Source organism: Hevea brasiliensis, chromosome 1 (assembly GCF_030052815.1).
Source record: "Hevea brasiliensis isolate MT/VB/25A 57/8 chromosome 1, ASM3005281v1, whole genome shotgun sequence".
NCBI lineage: Eukaryota > Viridiplantae > Streptophyta > Magnoliopsida > Malpighiales > Euphorbiaceae > Hevea > Hevea brasiliensis.
Genome location: NC_079493.1, coordinates 9,455,902 through 9,475,764, shown reverse-complemented (window position 1 = coordinate 9,475,764; position 19,863 = coordinate 9,455,902). Strand labels below are relative to the sequence as shown.

The following is a 19,863-nucleotide window of genomic DNA, read 5'->3' as shown; positions in this document are numbered from 1 at the left end:
CCAATCTTAGGTTAACCAGTGGATTTGTGACCTCAAACCTTGGGAAGATTCTTTAACTCCATTAGATAGGATAATATGGTTGAGACTTCAAGGGGTGCCTTTCAATGTTTCATCTAACCATTTCTTTCAATGGGTGGTAGGCTTGTTTGGGAAATTTTTCAGAGTGGATGGCCCAGTGAATTCTAAAGCCAGATTTGGTTCAGTTAGAATTCTTATAACAACTCATTAGGGTCTCATTGGCAAAATTCTGGTAGTAGATATTAATAGCACTTGATTCCATATCAATGTTTTAAGAAAATCCTTGTTTTGACCTTTTAGACCCTAAGCCTCCTCGCACGATCGGGACATGTATCTTGCTTAGTTCACATGGCCAATCGAAGAATGCCTTGCCTCCACATACTCTATTGCATTCATCCTATTGTAACGTATTGCAGAGGCATTGCCCCCACACCCTTAACTACCTTTTAATGTAAACCAACTGTATTTCTTCATGATAGGGGATGTTGCCCGCTTACCCCTCTTAATATAACATCACCCCATTTTTAGGGGCCTTCAGGTGTGTAGAAAATCTTCAAATATAAGCCATTTTCACTTAAGGAAACATTTATTTGGAAAGGAAATATTGTGATCTAAGCTATAAAACGCTTCACAAACATGTTAACAAAAATGTCAAGGCATCAATGTCAATAGGTTTTCGGTGTCATGGTAATGAAGACCATAACGATCCTTAGCCAAACCTATCACTTGCTTCATCACCACTAGGTCATGAACATATAAAAACGAGGAAAGAAATCAACTAAACAATTAATGATTTTGCTAACTAACAGGAGATTAAATTTAAAAGAAGGAACTTAATGAGCATTGTCTAAATGCATATGTGAACTAAATTTACAAGAACCAAGGTAAGTCACAGGAACTTGATCTCCTTTAGGTAGTCTTATAGGAAGATTATGATGGTCATGAACATTAGTTAAAAAATCTAAATAATTAGTGATGTGATCGGTGCAACCTCAATCAATAATTCAATGGTCGATAGAATGAAAGGAAAAACATGAAATTGCACTGGTGAAATTGAAAATAAAAAAGAATTAGAGTAATTTAAAGAATGTGGTTTTATTAAAGCTAGGAGTTGATGAATTTGGAACTAGAAATGGACGTGCCTTGGTCAAATCATTAATCTTATGTGTTATTGTTTTATTTTTCTTTTATTTTATGTTAATTGAAATTTAGGGTGAGAGGTAAAGCTTTAATTTTAGAATACAATAATTAAGAATAACAATTAGTTGTAAAAAAGATAAAGCTCTTTAGGGCTTTATATTTATGCAACATTATTTATCATAAGGTAACTTTCATTGTTTTCTTGTATTGTAGGTTTTCTCCCCTATTTACTGGCTTTCCTTGGTAAGTTCATTTATATTTCAATGCAAATCATGAAATATATTTTAATATTATATAACACAAAATGATATTGTCTTGCCCTCAAAATGAAAAAATAAAAAATGATATCACTTAAATTATACTAAGCAATGAAGGCCAAGAAATGAAATCAAGAAAATGACTCCTTCATGAGATAATAAGCGTGCATAATTAATTTATCAGTTAGAAGTAACTACAATAAAAAGAATTTCCACTAAACAAATATCTTCTCTAATTAACTATTATTCCTTTATTTTTGTACAGTATATCGCGCAGCATTATGCTTTTGTGGGACACTATGTGTTATCTCCTTTTTGATTTATAAATGGCAAAGAAGGCATTTATCAATGTATGATAACATTGAAGAGTTTCTTCAAGGTGACAATAACCTCTTGCCAATTAGATACTCTTATTCTGATGTCAAAAAGATGACAAGAGGTTTTAAAGACAAATTAGGTGAAGGAGGTTATGGCCTTGTATATAAGGGAAAGCTTCGTAGTGGTCAATTGGTGGCAATAAAGATATTGGGTAAGTCTAAAGGTAATGGACAAGAGTTTATCAATGAAGTAGCTACTATTGGAAGAATTTACCATGTTAATGTGGTTCGCCTTATTGGTTTTTGTGTTGAGAGATCAAAACGTGCTCTTATATACGAATTCATGCCTAATGGATCTCTTGATAAATATGTACTTTTAAAAGAAGGCAGTTCCCCAATAAGCATTACAAGCATGTATGAAATTTCCCTTGGAGTGGCTCGAGGCATTGAATATCTTCATCGAGGTTGTGACATGCAAATTTTGCATTTTGATATCAAGCCACACAATATTCTTCTTAATCAAAGTTTTGTTCCAAAAATTTCAGATTTTGGACTTGCAAAGTTATATTCACCACATAATGATGTTGTTTCTCTCACAGCAGCCAGAGGAACTTGGGGTTACATGGCTCCAGAGTTAATCAACAAAAATCTAGGAGGTGCATCTCATAAAGCTGATGTATATAGTTTTGGGATCTTATTGATGGAAATGGTTGGAAGAAGAAAGACCTTGAATGCGTCTGCTGAGCATCTAAGCCAAATTTACTTTCCTTCATGGGCTCATGACAAACTCAGTAAAGGAAAGGATGTAGAATTGGGTGATGTTTCAGACGAGGAAAAGAAAATAGCAAACAAAATGGTTCTAATAGCATTATGGTGTACTCAGTTGGAACCCATTCATCGTCCATCAATGCATGAAGTTATAAAGATGCTTGAAGGAGAGTTTGCAAGCTTAGAAATGCCTCCAAAGCCTTTACTTTCACTACAAGACAAGCAAAAGGAGGATATTAAAATCAACATAAATCCAACAGGGTCAACAAGTACACAAATAGGTGATTGTGTGGATTCAGTTAGTTTGATTGCAAATGCATATTAAGCTATGTTTGTTATTATCTATGTAATGTTATTGATAAGACAAATTAAGTTATCTGTGTGTATTGTAGAGGTAAGTGCTACGTACTGATTCTCCTTTCTATTATTTTGACAATAAGTCGTCATTTTTTTTTTTTTTTTATGGTCATTGATGTAATTTCAACTCTTCAAAGTTAATTTTCTTAATGTTAAATTAATTAAGCAAGTCTTAGCCAATAGAAAATAAATAAATAAATAAATATACATCATTACTCAATTTGTTATATTACTTATATTTTTCACTAAAATTTAGATTAAACTTTTTTACTATATTAGAGACTTTAATAGTATTTGGTACTAATTTAATGTTATTGAGTTTGTCATGTATATACTTTAGTTGAGAAAACCAAAGTTTTGTCAATGATTTTTCATCCGACTACTCTTTAAAGTAGAGCTCATATGTAGCAAATAGTGCAATTTTTTTTTATCATTTAGGTGAAACAAAAATTCCTTCTGTTCTACAGCCTTAGTTAAAATTATAGATATATACTCTTTTTGTAGCTAGTTTTTCAACAATGTGCAACGCATGTTGTTTGTACTAGTTATACTTGTAGTGTCTATTCGTGATTTAATTTTTTATACCTAATTTTTTGTTTTTTATATAATATAACATTATCATAATATAATATTTATTAAATTTAATTATTTAAATTAAAATATTATTTTAATGTTATTTTGATTAATTATATAAATAAAGTATTTATTAATTTAATAATTATTATACTTTTATTAAATCATATTTTTATGAAAATTATATAACATATAATATTAATTTAATTATGAATTTAAGTGTAACATAATAAAAAAAATATAATAATAAGTTCTATTTTATTTTAAAAATATAAATGGTTGAAGATGTTTAAAAATTAAAATGATAAACTAGTATTAAATGCAAGTTAACTCATGGTATTAAATTTATTCAATTTCCATAATTTTATTTTAAATAAATAATTTTAGTTTACTTATATATTTTTTATAATTTATTTAAAACTAATGTTAATGTTAGCATAATTACAGCAATTAACATGATTATAGGAGATTTATAGCATAATTATAGCAATTATTATTCTTGTTTAAATTAGCTCATATTCTCATGTATAAATAGATGTAATATCTCTGTAAATAATACACAGACAAATACACAATCATTTCCTTCATTACTTATATTCTTTCTTCTAACATGGTATCAGAGCCGTAAAGTTTTTATTTCTAATTTCTGTACGTACTCTTCTTCTTTCTGGATCATGTCAAGAAAAATTTTGGGGAGAAGCATATCTTCATGCTATTTATATTATTAACCGTCTTCCTACCTTGGTTCTTCATAATTTATCTCCTTTTGAAAAGTTGTTTGGACAACCTCCTGACTATTCCATACTTAAACCTTTTGGATGTGTTTCTTTTGTTCTTTTACAACCTCATGAACATACCAAATTAGAACCCCGTGCTCGTCTATGTTGTTTTCTTGGTTATGGTATTGAACACAAAGGGCATCGTTGTTGGGATCCTATTTCTAATAAGTTACGCATCTCTCGTCATGTTACCTTTTGGGACAATACTATGTTTTCTTCTCTTTCCAAATTTCATCACTCTGTCAATACTGACTCTCTATTTTTCACTGACTCCTCCAAAGAGCTGTTTCCAAGTCCTGATCTAGGTGCTCAATATTAGCCCAACTACACCTGCCCCTGTTGAATCTACACCAGTTATTGATCCAGTACCTGCGCCTGCATCTCCTCCTAACATTACTCTTCGTCGTTCTACCTGTGTAAGAGAAACTCCTCATTATCTTTCTGATTTTCACTATTACTCTACTATTGCAACCCTTCATGAGCCTCGTTCTTATCGTGAGGCAAGTACTGACCCTCTTTGGCAGCAAGCTATGACTGACGAACTTCAGGCTTTAGAGAAAACTCATACTTGGGATTTAGTTGATCTTCCACCAAACAAGACCCTTATTGGTTGCAAATGGATTTACAAAATCAAGACCCGTTCTGATGGAACTATTGAACGCTGCAAAGCTCGCTTAGTAGCCAAAGGGTACACTCAAGAGTATGGTATCGACTATGAAGAAACTTTTGCTCCAGTGGCCCGATTAACATCTATTCGCAGTCTCTTAGCTATTGTTGCAGTTCGTAAATGGAAACTTTTCCAGATGGATGTTAAAAATGCTTTTCTTCATGGTGATTTAATAGAAGAGGTTTATATGCATCCTCCTCCTGTTTATCATTCTCCTCATAAGGTTTTCAAACTTCGGTGAGCCTTTTATGGATTAAAACAAGCTCCCAGGGCCTGGTTTGCCAAATTTAGTTCCACTCTTACTCAACTTGGTTTTCTCTCTAATCCACATGATTCTGCATTATTCACTCACTGAACTGACAATGGTATTATTATTTTGTTGCTTTATGTTAATGATATGATAATAACAGGAGATTATTCATCTGGTATTTCAGAGTTACAATATTATCTCAATCAGCATTTTGAAATGAAAGACCTGGGTTCTCTCAGCTATTTTTTGGGTCTTGAAGTTTCTTAAAATTCTGATGGCTATTATCTATCTCAAGCCAAGTATGCATCCGACTTACTTTCTTGAGTAGGCATCACTGATAGCAAAACAGTATCAACCCCATTGGAGCTCAATTGCAAACTTACACCTCTTGATGGCACTCCTCTTGATGATCCTACTTTATATCAATAGCTTATCGGGAGTCATGTTTATCTCACAGTTACTTGACCTGATATTTCATATGTTGTTCATCTGATTAGCCAGTTTATGTCTGCTCCTCGCTTAATTCATTTCTCTACAGTACTTCGAATCCTTCATTATATCAAAGGCACTCTTTTTCATGGTTTGCACTTTTCCGCTACCTCCTCCCTAGTATTATCTGGCTACTCGATGTCGATTTGGTGATCATCGTCGCTCTACAACTGGTTATTGTTTCTTCTTGGGTAATTCTCTTATCTTTTGGAGTAGCAAAAAGCAAACTGTTGTTGCACGTTCTAGCATAGAATCTAAATATCGTGCTCTTGCTGATGCTACATCTGAATTACTTTGGTTATGGTGGTTATTAACTGATTTGGGTGTCACTCATTCTTCTGCCATAATGCTTCATTGCAATAATAGAAGTGCCATACAGATTTCTCATAATGATGTATTTCATGAGCGTACCAAACACATCGAAATTGATTGTCATTTTGTACGTCATCATGTTGCTCATGGCACCATATGTTTGATTCCTGACTATATATTCACCAAAACGCATCCTCTCGCTCGCTTTGAGGATCTCTTAAGCAAACTCAAGTTAGCACATGTGCTACCACCTTGAGTTTGAGGGGGGTGTTAGCATAATTATAGCAAGTAGCATGATTATAGGAGATTTACAGCATAATTATAGCAATTATTATTCTTGTCTAAATTAGCTCATATTTTTATGTACAAATAGATGTAATATCTCTGTAAATAATACACAGACAAATACACAATCATTTCCTTTATTACTTGTATTCTTTCTTCTAACAGTTAATTTGAAATGAGATGGCATAGTTTGTAAAATTAGAAAATAGGATAATTACAAATATATTTGATGGTTTAGCGCATTATTACTTAAAGGATAAAATTTTTGTTTTCATTAAATTGATATATTGAAATTTTATATTGTTATATTATTTAATAAAAATAATTTTAAAATCTATTTACTATATTATTGAATATATTTAATGAGTTTTTTTTTGAAAATTTAAAACTAATGTTAATTTGAAATGAGATGGCATAGCTATATTAATATAAAAGAAGGTTATTTGTAAAATTAGAAAATAGGATAATTACAAATATATTTGATGGTTTAGCGCATTATTACTTAAAGGATAAATTTTTTTTTTCATTAAATTGACGTATTGAAATTTTATATTGTTATATTATTTAATTAAAATAATTTTAAAATCTATTTACTACATCATTGAATATATTTAATGAGTTTTTTTTTTTGAAAATGATAAGAAGATAGTATAAATATTATATTATATATGTTATAATAAATACATTTTAATGTAATATAAATATAAAGTTAATTAGGTATTTTTAATTAATTAATTAATTAGTAATAATAATAATAATATAACAATTACTCTTAAATAATCAAATTGCCCCTTTTTTTTAAAAAAAAAAACCTTAATAATATAATTTACCTCAATAAATTTGAAGGCAATACTAAACAGGAAAAAAAGAGAGATGAAAGTAAGCCTAAGAGAGATTGAACTATTCAATATTAGCATATAATAGTTAGTTTCTTAAACACGTATCTTTATTGCTTTTATAATGAATTCAATACCCTTCATAATAAATTATAATGATTTCACTTAAAAAATTATAACAGTTTTTATTTATATTATGATGATTTTGCTTTAAAATATCGATAACTACAAATAATAGTGAAAAATGATTGTGGTTTAAAAATTATGATAATTTTGATTTATATATCATTACAATTTTGCTTTAAATATAATTTAGAGAAATAGAAATTATATTTATATATTGTTAGAGATATGGGAGCCCAAAAAGCCTAGGGTGATGGACTTTGTAAAAGAATACTTATGAGTTTGACACCACATCTAACTTAAAGGCAATTAATTTTCTTTCTATTTACATATCTCTCATTCATTTTATATTTTTGAGAATTCTAAGACAAAAAAAAAAAAAAAAGAAAAGAAAAAAGCCGCCTATTTTACTTTCTTTGATATATATTATAGATGTAACAGGTGAATATAGAAGTATGCTCTAATATGTCTTTTGCAATGTAATGTTCTCTCAATTCTCTCCAGGGTATCATAAACATAATTCTCCTTTTCTGTTTTTTTTTTCCCTTTATTTTTATGATAAGATAATAGAGGAATGTTTTTATTTTATATATATACATATATATTACAGAAATAGAATAAAAGCAATGTATAAAGGGAAGCATAAATATATCTGCCAATATATACACACACACGAGGAAAGAAGTAATTATGACAAATGCAATTCAACCACACACCTGTGAAGTTTCTTATGTTAGATGTTAACTCGCTTGTGATGTAGTTTATTGATTTCTTTCACTGGCCATTGCACTAATTGGCTTGCACTTCTATCAAGCCATAATCGCCTAGGAATTGGCTGCAGATTGTAAAGATAATTCAGTTTATTATTCATTAAAAGAACCATATGGAACTGATGATAAATATCTAGGGCAGGGTAATATTTCAATTACATGCTGCCCATTGTTATTAAATAGTATTTCACTCAGTTAAGGGCTAAAGATTAGATAGTATTTCACTTAGTTAAAGATGTGTTGTCTAGTTAAGTTAGGATAAGATAGTTTTTTCCCTTTTATTTTATGGTTTCTATTTTAGATTTATATAAAAACTAAAATTTAAATAATAAAAAATAAAATGATTATAAATATATAAATAATGGATGGTATGTTTGAAAATCCTAATGTTGCTCATTCTTCTTACTTTTATTTAATTTTTTGGTAGCGCGTATTGCACTTATTCATTGTATGTATTCATAATTTATTTTTTATATATAATTTTTTATTAATTTTTTATGTGTTATAATTTATCATAATATATTAATTCCATGACAATTATTTTTAATATATACTGTTTAAAATTAATTTATATTTTCTTTTGATTTAATTTTTTATGTGATTTTCGGTTAACTTTTATATTTTTAAACAAAATTCAATCATATATATATGTTATTTAAATATTATGTCAAAATCATTGTAAAAAATATTAATAATATCTCAATACATAAAACTATAAGGAAAGAAAAAAAAAGTATGAATTGTAATAACAATAAAAGAAACATTTTTAGCCACAAATTTAACCAGCGATTCTCATAAAAACATTTACAAGTTAGCCACAAATTTATAAGTTACGATATCTTTGCGACTTTTTTTAAGGAGGCTTTGCTTAGCATTCACCATATCTATCGAATTGGGTTTCATGCAATTTCAATAAGACAACAGCAATGCATGTGAATGTGAGTTTTAAATTATGGTTGGTTATCCACATGATTTAGCATCTACATAAAAACATCAATAAGAGTAGCGTTAGTTTTCTTTTTTTTTTTTTAATGAGTTAATCAATTAATTTATTTTTTTCAACCACTATTACAATGATCTTATCTCATGCTCCACAATTAAACATTCTTATTAGCAAAATATGTTTTATTCAATGTATTATAATAAGTGAACAACAAATATATTATTAAAATTTTTTGGTCTTAAATTAAACTATACACTCATAACTAATATGATTTATTGAATGATTAAAAATTTATTTTAATTGAATTGACTAAAGAATTTTAATTATAACACCCTCACCAAAGGTAGTCCGTACATTTTACTGTTCTGACGACTAATGTCTGTTCGGACAATCAAGGTGTCTGAAACTACACTTAAACTATAGTGAGGAGACATAAATTAATGAAATAAATATTAAAAAAATGTAGGAAAAATTTTGAGAAAATAAAATAAAATTTAGAGAATTTATTAATTGGTATAAAATAATAAAAATAACCCGATGAGCACCATGAAGGGCATTTTGGTCATTTCACCCCTAGAGGTGAATTTTGACCTAAATGTCAAATTAAAATTAGGAAATAAAGTAACTAACATAAATTAAATTTATGAATTTGAATTTGGAAAATGAGAAGAGAAGAGAAAAGAAAAGAAAAGAAAAGAAAGGAAAAGAAAAAAAAAAAGCTTATGGAAATTTTAAAATTTAAAGTACACAATAGAATATACATATATATATATATATATATATATACCCATTAGAAGACAAAAGCTACCAACTCCATCTTCTTCCCCACTCTTTCTCTCTCTCTTCCTCTAGCACCCTTGTCCCCCATTTCCTCCATTGATATTCAAGCTTTCAAGCTTGATTTCCCAAGCTTCTACCCATCAAAACCTTTAGCACCCTTCACAAAAAATACTCCCCACTCCATAAGGAAGCCATAGATACCCATAAGAAGCAAGAAAGTTAAGGTTTGGGAAGCTCAAGTAAGGTTAGTGCACTAATCCCTCTTCTTCTCTTTATTAAACATGAAAAGCATGTTTAGCCAAGCATAAATATCATTAAAATAAAAAGAAAATCTAGAGGAAAGAACCCTTGAATTTTTGGCAGCCATGGAACTTGAAGTTTATTGCTTTTAAGTGATGAAAAATGGTTCCATGAGAATGTGGGATGAGTTGAAATGTTTGGGTGTTTGATTGTGTAGTGTTTGTGAAAATTTAAAACTTTGAAAACTAGGATTTGTGTAAATGCTTGAGGACTTGGTGTAAATGTTGAAATTGACCTATTGAGTTGAAATTGTTGCTTATAGAAGTGTATTGCATGCAAATTGAAGTAAGGAAGTTGAAGGAATTGAGATATTGGGAGTGTTCAATTTTTTGCAGGTTTGGACTCAATGAGTCCAGTGGGTTTATTAACCCATACTGAAAATGTGTGACTCCACTTGGTATGAGGCCAATTAGAGGTGAAAATAGACTTAAAATAGCCCATTTTTCATGTAGACACCATGCCCAAATTTTGTCAAAATCATGATCAATTCTCTGCCCAAACATGGATGACCAAACATTGAAACTCGGAAAATGACCAAATGAATAGTACATGTTCATTTGGTCATAACTCTCTCTATACTGATCCAAATAACCTCAAATTACATCAATGGAAAGCTTAGACATAGGGCTACACTTTTCATGAAGACCACTTGACCCAGTTTTGCTTTTAACCAAATCAAATTGTTAGCATAAGTTGAGTCACTAAAACTGCCAACCCAGAAATTGTCCAAAATACTGTTCCTTTGGTATGCTTGACCAGTTGTGGCAAAAATGCCATAACTTGGTCACCAAAGCTGCAAATTGAGTGAAACTAGTGCCAAAAGTTTTATAAGACATAGCACAACAATTTTTATGTTTTGACCAAGCTCTAGAAACCATTGCATCCTAGGGAGCCAAAGTTAGGAATTAAAATCTGGAAAATGTTAAGTTGAACCCAGAATGCCATTTAATACCCGTGTGTTCATTTGGCCATAACTCCCACTAGGAAATTCCATTTGAGATGTGCCAATATGATCTGGAAACATGATACTTAGGGCTACAACATTGATTTAGACACCTTTGCCAAATTCTAAGTGTAAAGACCCTAAAAAGAGGGTTAAACATACTGCCCTGAAGTTGGTTATTGCCCTTATAGTACTGAGAGTCCAGGTTAATACACTGACTATAACTCACTATACCAAGCTTTAAAAATTATGAAATTGTACCTGGGAGTCCCTAAGACATAGAGGAACATATCTTGTGAAGGAACCTAAGTCTAAAAATGACCATAAAATGATCAAATGACTAGTCAAAGTTTATTGACCAAGAATTGTAAATTCTGGATAGCTTAGAGGCAAAGGGACTAGTATAGTATTTTGATCATAACTTGAGTTCTATAACCCCAAATTCAGTGATTCAAAAACTGAAATTCAAATTTAAACATAGAGGAGCAATTATTATGAAGAAATTGTGACTAAATAGACATCCTAACCTAGTTAAATTCCTAGATAAAGATAACACATCAACATAAACCTAAAGAAAGATTCATGGGAAAAATGCTATATATGATAATTAAAATACTCATAAGAATAATTAAATATTAAAAATGATATGAATATGTAAATTGGGACTAATGTCCTATTAATATGAAATTAATGGTACCAATGAACAGTACAAGAAAATAGTAACAGTGAATAGTACTAAAATAATTAAAAATGTTTAATTGCCCATAGTATACCTAGACTTATTTATTTAGTTTGGATAAATTGGTATACCAATTAGGGACTACAGATAACAGTACTGCCTACCGAGAAAATCATGAACTGACAATATATGTCTGGTATGATTGTTCTATAGGCTATATGCCTACTTACTGGCCATTGTGCCTACTTTATTTCTGGCTTTACAAGCCTGACAGCGGGTCTCGTGGCCTCGTGCCTGACAACTGGCCTCGTGCCTGATAGACATATACTGGATAGACATACGGCTGTCTAACCAGCATACACCCATGCATCCAGCTTTTATAATTTGTTATAGATTTCTTGGGTGCTGATAAAAATTAATTAAGACTTAAAATACAATAAGTAATCGTAAAAGATCCCGATAATATTAATTGCTTCCAAAGAGCAATAAAAAAAGTAAAGGCCCAGAAATTATGATTTGCAGATATTATTTCAATTGTTAAATTATTGTTATTATAAATTATGCACCACTAAGCGTTATGCTTAGCGCGTTGGCTTTCCATCGCGTAGGTACTGGAGATCAGTCCCAGCAGCAGCAGTAGTAGTGCTCACACAGAGACCGATCAGATCTGCCAGTGTTTACTAGTCACCTCTACAGTTGTATTTTGGTAGGGCTCATGTATAGACTAGTATTTTGGTTCATTATGTTTAGTCATGATGTAATTACTAGTTTATGATGTATTTCATTTTGGACTTGAAATTAAACTTGAGATTGAAATGAAAACTTGTAATTTATTATCTATGAATTTCCATATGAATGCAATAGATGATACTTCATTTTGAGATCTCATAAATAGTTGTGAATGATATGATAAAAGAGAATATGATATGGAAATATGTGAGATGACTATGAATATGTTAACAGGTGATAGTGGAACCCGCCAGATGTTAATAAAATAGGGGAGGCTCTGTCCGGGTCTCCATAGAAATAAGTCATAAAAAAAAAAATTCTACACATAGAATACATGTTTTAAATGACATCAAAAGTTTACAATAGATATGATAAAACAAGATAGGGTGCTCCGGCACCGAATGTGACACTTCTTGCTCGGCTATACAGTAGACGGGTAAAGGGCATCACATTTAGTGGTATCAGAGCAGAGGTTTAGGCGATCCTAGACCTAAATAGATAGAAAGAAATAGTTCCATCACATGCATGGGCCTTTAGATAGAGTCGAGGTGACACTAATGCAAATCTGTTCTTTGTCTGTTTTATAGGATCGATGGCATCTGATCGTTCAGAGCACGGACCGATAGAGGAGGAAGTAGAGAGTCACGCACCTGCTCCTAGTCGGGGAGAAGTGGTAGTAGAGCAGAGTCATCTCAAGGTACTGTGAGTAGGGCAGAGCAGGCCTTCTATGAACAGATGACACAGCTATTCTGTCAAGTCGCCAGAGCCATTCCTCAGCCACAGCCACCTCCACCTCCACAGCCACAGCCACCACTACCTGTACAGCCACCTCCACCCCTACAGCTGCAACCTATACACAAATCTCCACTAGAGAGACTGTAAAAGTATGGGGCAGTTGACTTCAGAGGTAAGAGGGATAATGATCCAGCCGCAGCAAAGTATTGGCTCGAGAGGACAAAGAGGGTATTGCAGCAGTTGCAGTGTACCCCAGAGCAGCAGCTGCAGTGTGCTCTGTCACTGCTATAGGTGGATGCATATAGATGGTGGGTAACAGTATCTAGAGTAGTACAGCCTGCATAGATCACCTGGAAGTTCATTCTAGCTAAATTTAAAAAGAAATACATCAGTCATGTGTACTTGGAGGCCAGAAGGAGAGAATTCCTGGCACTGAGACAGAGGCAGCTGATAGTCTCCGAATATGAGTTGGAATTCGTGAGACTTAGTGGATATGCATTAGAGCTAATGCTTAGAGAGGTTGATAAGTGCAGAAGGTTTGAGGATGGACTGAATGACAACATCCAACTGATAGTTACATCTCACCACTTCATAGATTTCTTCCTATTAGTACTGTCAGCTCTGGATGTGGAGAGTCAAAAATGAGGAGCAGTCCAGGAGGGACAGACAGCGTAAGAGAGGTCCTGGACAAGGCCAGTTTAGTGCACCAGCTACTAGTAGTAAGAAGCATAAGGGTTCACAGAGCCAGACACAAGGCCAGAGGGACCAGTCTGGAGTATCTATAGCTAGTTCCCTGGGTACAGTAACAAGAGAATCAATTTCAGTGCCAGAATGTACCCATTGTGGCAGGATACACAGAGGGGAGTGTCGACTGTTGACTGGTGGATGTTTCAAATGTGGGTCTAAGGATCATTTCATACGAAGTTGTCCACAGGGGAGTGCTCCCACTGCACTACCACAGACAGAGAGGACTACCCCGACAGCACAAAGGGGTAGAAGACCTATGAGGCCTGAGACAGCTGGTACATCACAGAGGGCTTCTGAGACTACAGAACGGCCCGAGGCTGGAGTAGCACCTCGTGTGTACGCTATGGCTCGAGAGGAGCCAAATCCAGTAAACGTTATCAGAGGTACATTTCCTAATTATAATACCTTTAAGTATGTATTGATAGACCCTAATTATATTCACCCCTATATATACATTGTATCTCCTGTTAAAAAGAGGATAACGAAAGATGGGTTAGAAGATGACATGCTTGTCACCAACCCTTTGAACCATAAGGTTATGATAGATTATCAACCGAAAAGGATCGTATCAAAGATAATAGATGGAAATGAGAAGGAGGCTGTATATGAGATGAAAGAAGATGAGTACAGAACTGGTTGAGGAAAAGAAAAAAAAAAAGAGTTAGTCTATTGGGATTATACCGTGGTGACTATGCAATGCTCTTGATGTTTGTCTTTGTAAGTCAGATTCTGATCGACTTGGGACTATTGTGTAGAGCTACATATTTCCAACAGTAAATCGAGATAAGGATAAGATTGTAGAACTAGGATTAATAAGACAGACTAAAGCAAAAGTAAAGTATTATAACACAAAAAGGCGAAAAGACAAGGAGATAGCGATCCCTCGATTATTTACACTATGTAAATTTCAAGGATGAAATTTTATTTAGAGGGGAAGAATTGTAACGCCCTCACCAAAGGTAGTCTGTACATTTTACTGTTCTGACGACTAATGTCTGTTCAGACAATCAGGGTGTCTGGAACTACACTTAAACTATAGTGAGGAGGCATAAATTAATGAAATAAATATTAAAAAAATGTAGGAAAAATTTTGAGAAAATAAAATAAAATTTAGAGAATTTATTAATTGGTATAAAATAATAAAAATAACCCGATGAACACCATGAAGGGCATTATGAGCACCATGAAGGACATTTTGGTTATTTCACCCCTAGATGTGAATTTTGACCTAAATGTCAAATTAAAATTAGGAAATAAAATAATTAACATAAATTAAATTTATGAATTTGAATTTGGAAAATGAGAAGAGAAAAGAAAAGAAAAGAAAGGAAAAGAAAAGAAAAAAAAAAGCTTATGGAAATTTTAAAATTTAAAGTACACAATAGAATATATATATATATATATATATACCCGTTAGTAGACAAAAGCCACCAACTCCATCTTCTTCTCCACTCTTTCTCTCTCTCTTCCTTTAGCACCCTTGTCCCCCATTTCCTCCATTGATATTCAAACTTTCAGGCTTGATTTCCCAAGCTTCTACCCATCAAAACCTTTAGGACCCTTTACAAAAAATACTCCCCACTCCATAAGGAAGCCATAGATACCCATAAGAAGCAAGAAAGTTGAGGTTTGGAAAGCTCAATTAAGGTTAGTGTAGTAATCCCTCTTCTTCTCTTTATTAAACATGAAAAGCATGTTTAGCCAAGCATAAATATCATTAAAACAAAAAGAAAATCTAGAGGAAAGAACCCTTGAATTTTTGGCAGCCATGGAACTTGAAGTTTATTACTTTTAAGTGATGAAAAATGGTTCCATGAGAATGTGTGTGTGATGAGTTGAAATGTTTGGGTGTTTGATTGTGTAGTGTTTGTGAAAATTTAAAACTTTGAAAACTAAGATTTGTGTAAATGCTTGAGGACTAGGTGTAAATGTTGAAATTAACCTATTGAGTTGAAATTGTTGCTTATAGAAGTGTATTGCATGCAAATTGAAGTAAGGAAGTTGAAGGAATTGAGATATTGGGAGTGTTCAATTTTCTGCAGGTTTGGACTCAATGAGTCCAGTGGGTTTATTAACCCATACTGAAAATGTGTGACTCCACTTGGTATGAGGCCAATTAGAGGTGAAAATAGACTCAAAATAGCCCATTTTTCATGTAGACACCATGCCCAAATTTTGTCAAAATCATGATTAATTCTCTGCCCAAACATGGATGACCAAACATTGAAACTCAGAAAATGACCAAATGAATAGTACATGTTCATTTGGTCATAACTCTCTCTATACTGATCCAAATAACCTCAAATTACATCAATGGAAAGCTTAGACATAGGGCTACACTTTTCATGAACACCACTTGACCCAGTTTTGCTTTTAACCAAATCAAATTGTTAGCACAAATTGAGTCACTAAAACTGCCAACCCAGAAATTGTCTAAAATACTGTTCATTTGATATGCTTGACCAGTTTTGGCAAAAATGCCATAACTTGGTCTCCAAAGCTGCAAATTGAGTAAAACTAGTGCCAAAAGTTTTATAAGACATAGCACAACAATTTTTATATTTTGACCAAGCTCTAAAAACTATTGTATCCTAGGGAAAATATTAGCCAAAGTTAGGAATTGAAATCTGGAAAATGTTAAGTTGAACCCAGAATGCCATTTGATACTCGTGTGTTCATTTGGCCATAACTCCCACTAGGAAATTCCATTTGAGATGTGCCAATATGATATGGAAACATGATACTTAGTGCTACAACATTGATTTAGATACCTTTGCGAAATTCTAAGTGTAAAGACCCTAAAAAGTGGGTCAAATATACTGCCCTGAAGTTGGTTATTGCCCTTATAGTATTGAGAGTCCAGGTTAATAAACTGACTATAACTCACTATACCAAACTTGAAAATTTATGAAATTGTACCTGGGAGTCTCTAAGACATAGAGGAACATATCTTGTGAAGGAACCTAAGTCTAAAAATGACCATAAAATGATCAAATGATTGGTCAAAGTTTATTGACTAGGAATTGTAAATTCTGAACAGCTTAGAGGCAAAGGGACCAGTTATGGTATTTTGACCATAACTTGAGTTCTATAACCCCAAATTCAGTGATTCAAAAATTGAAATTCAAGTTTAAACATAGAGGAGCAATTGTTATGAAGGAAGTGTGACTAAATAGACATTCTAACCTAGTCAAATTCCTAGATAAAAATAACACATTAACATGAACCTAAAGAAAGGTTCATGGGAAAAATGCTATATAAGATAATTAAAATACTCATAAGGATAATTAAATATTAAAATTGATATGAATATGTAAATTGGGACTAATGTCCTATTAATATGAAATTAATGGTACCAATGAACAGTACAAGAAAATAGTAATAGTGAATAGTACTAAAATAATTAAGAATGTTTAATTGCCCATAGTATACCTAGACTTATTTATTTAGTTTGGATAAATTGGTATACCAATTAGGGACTACAGATAGCAGTACTGCCTACCGAGAAAATCATGAACTGACAATATATGTTTGGTATTGTAACACCCTAGGCAAATTCGCTCTGGGCTGAAGCCCTCACGGTTTTAAAACGCGTCACTAGGGGTTACGAACCGCCAACTTATAAACGCAACATCTCTCCCGTGTTTTGCCAATGTGGGATTGCCTAGGATGTTACAGGTATGATTGTTCTACAGGTTATATGCCTACTTACTGGCCATTGTACCTACTTTATTTCTGGCTTTATAAGCCTGATAGCGGGTCTCGTGCCCGGCAGTTGGCCTCTTGCCTGACAGACGTATACTTGAAAGACATACGGCTATCTAACTAGTATACACCCGTGCATCCAGTTTTTATAATTTGTTATAGGTTTCTTGGGCACTGATAAAAATTAATTAAGACTTAAAATAAAATAAGTAATCATAAAAGATCCTGATAATATTAATTGCTTCCAAAGAGCAATAAAAAAGTAAAAGACCCAGAAATTATGATTTGCAGATATTATTTCAATTGTTAAATTATTGTTATTATAAATTATGCACCACTAAGCGTTATGCTTAGCGCATTGGCTTTCCATCGCGTAGCTACTGGAGATCAGTCCCAGCAGCCGCAGCAGCAGCAGCAGTAGTGCTCACACAGAGACCGATCAGATCTGCCAGTGTTTACTAGTCACCTCTACAGTTGTATTTTGGTAGGGCCCATATATAGACTAGAATTTTGGTTCATTATGTTTATTCATAATGTTATTACTAGTTTATGATATATTTCATTTTGGACTTGAAATTAAACTTGAAATTGAAATGAAAACTTGTAATTTATTATCTATGAATTTCCATATGAATGTAATAGATGATACTTCATTTTGAGATCTCATTAATAGTTGTGAATGATATGATAAAAGAGAATATGATATGGAAATATGTGAGATGACTATAAATATGTTAACAGGTGATAGTGGAACTCGCCAGATGCTAATAAAACAGGGGAGGCTCTGTCCGGGTCTCCACAGAAATAAGTCATAAAAAAAAATTATACACATAGAATACATGTTTTAAATGACATCAAAAGTTTACAATAAATATGATAAAACAAGATAGGGTGTTTCGGCACCGAATGTACCACTTCTTACTCGGCTATATAGTAGACAGGTAAGGGGCGTCACATTAATAATTATTGATAAATGATAATTTTATCTATAAGATGTAAGTATAATTTTTATATTATTATAAAATAGAATTCGATTTATTTTTAATATAAATTAATTTTTATTTATTAACCATATTAAAATCATAAATATAAAAAAAATACCACTTTTATTATCTATTTTCATTGCATCTAGAATATTATAGCCTAATCATGATTTATTTTCAAGCGTTTAACCCTCACATCCCTTGCAGCATTGATTTTAATAATTTTCATTATTTTGAATTTATAGCAGCTTGTTCAATTATATATGAAAGTTTTGCTTTAATTTGCTTTAAACAAGTTTTGGATTCAATTAATTTATTTAACTTTTATTTTAATTTAGTTTAGACTTTTTCTATGACAAGGCTTACTAATTTAGCATGCATTTTTCAACCTAAAAATAATATTTCTCTTTCAAATTATTCAATTATAATATCTTCTTCTTCTCTTTCTCCCTCTAACAAATTCTAATTCGCTAATCACATTCTAAATTCAATAAATTCAAAATATCAACACAACATCAATAAGCCCAATAATTTCTAAATAGACCCAAAATTTTTTTTAAAAGAAAAATCGACAAATCCATCACTATGTCTCCTCTGCTTGCCTATGAACTCCCATGCAAATAAGTAATAATGTAGCAAAACATCAATAAACATGTGAGAGTAAATATAAAATAGTTGCCATATAAATTTTATACTCTTTTTTATTTTTCAGTTGATAGGAAGTTTATACAAAATCATTTTCCACTATTAATCTTCGGTCAAGTATTCATACAGTATATATTAATTCATTTCCCAAGAGATTCAAGCATACACCATATCATTTCCTCACACTTTTCAATGGTCTATTTCCTCTTTATTTACTTAGGAGGAATAAAAGTTAAATTTTTTTCCCTCAAACGTAGACTCAAGCCACAATTAACACTAACCTTCAAAATTAAGTTAAAATTAATAAAAAAAAAGTGAATACTATTGAGAAATAACACGAAAATATATTTTTTTAATAGTTAGAACCTTTTAAAATGTTTATACATTTTTCTTACAAAGTAAAATTATTTTGCTGTAGAAAATAAAATGATTTAATAATTCATTTTTTTGAGATTTTTGTAAATTGATTTTTTTTTCGTAAAATAGTTAATTAAGAAAAATTTATTAACTTAACAAAAAAAGTAAAATTTTTTTATGTTAAAAAATGTAAATTTTTTTTAAAAAATTAATAGATAAATTATATATGGTAAATTTTATTAAAAAACTATAAGAACATGTTACCTACTAATTATAGGAAATATTAAAATAATGAAAATAGTACTGATGTTATACTCATACACTTATAGAAAAAAAATATATCATTTTTCAAAAATAATATAAGATGAGTTGTAAA

The 19,863-nt window shown here is 31.6% G+C and overlaps 1 protein-coding gene across 1 annotated transcript in view; it reads left to right on the top strand.

Moving 5' to 3' along the window:
- LOC110652547 (rust resistance kinase Lr10) overlaps positions 1 to 2,957 on the top strand; it is a 65,119-nt gene extending 62,162 nt beyond the window's left edge. Inside the window, exons 2-3 of the mRNA XM_058143907.1 lie at positions 1,372 to 1,401; positions 1,681 to 2,957. Coding sequence (XP_057999890.1) covers positions 1,764 to 2,825 — 1,062 coding nt within the window. The 5' untranslated portion in view covers positions 1,372 to 1,401; positions 1,681 to 1,763 and the 3' untranslated portion in view covers positions 2,826 to 2,957. The remainder of the gene's footprint in view (positions 1 to 1,371; positions 1,402 to 1,680) is intronic.
- Positions 2,958 to 19,863: the final 16,906 nt, after the last annotated feature.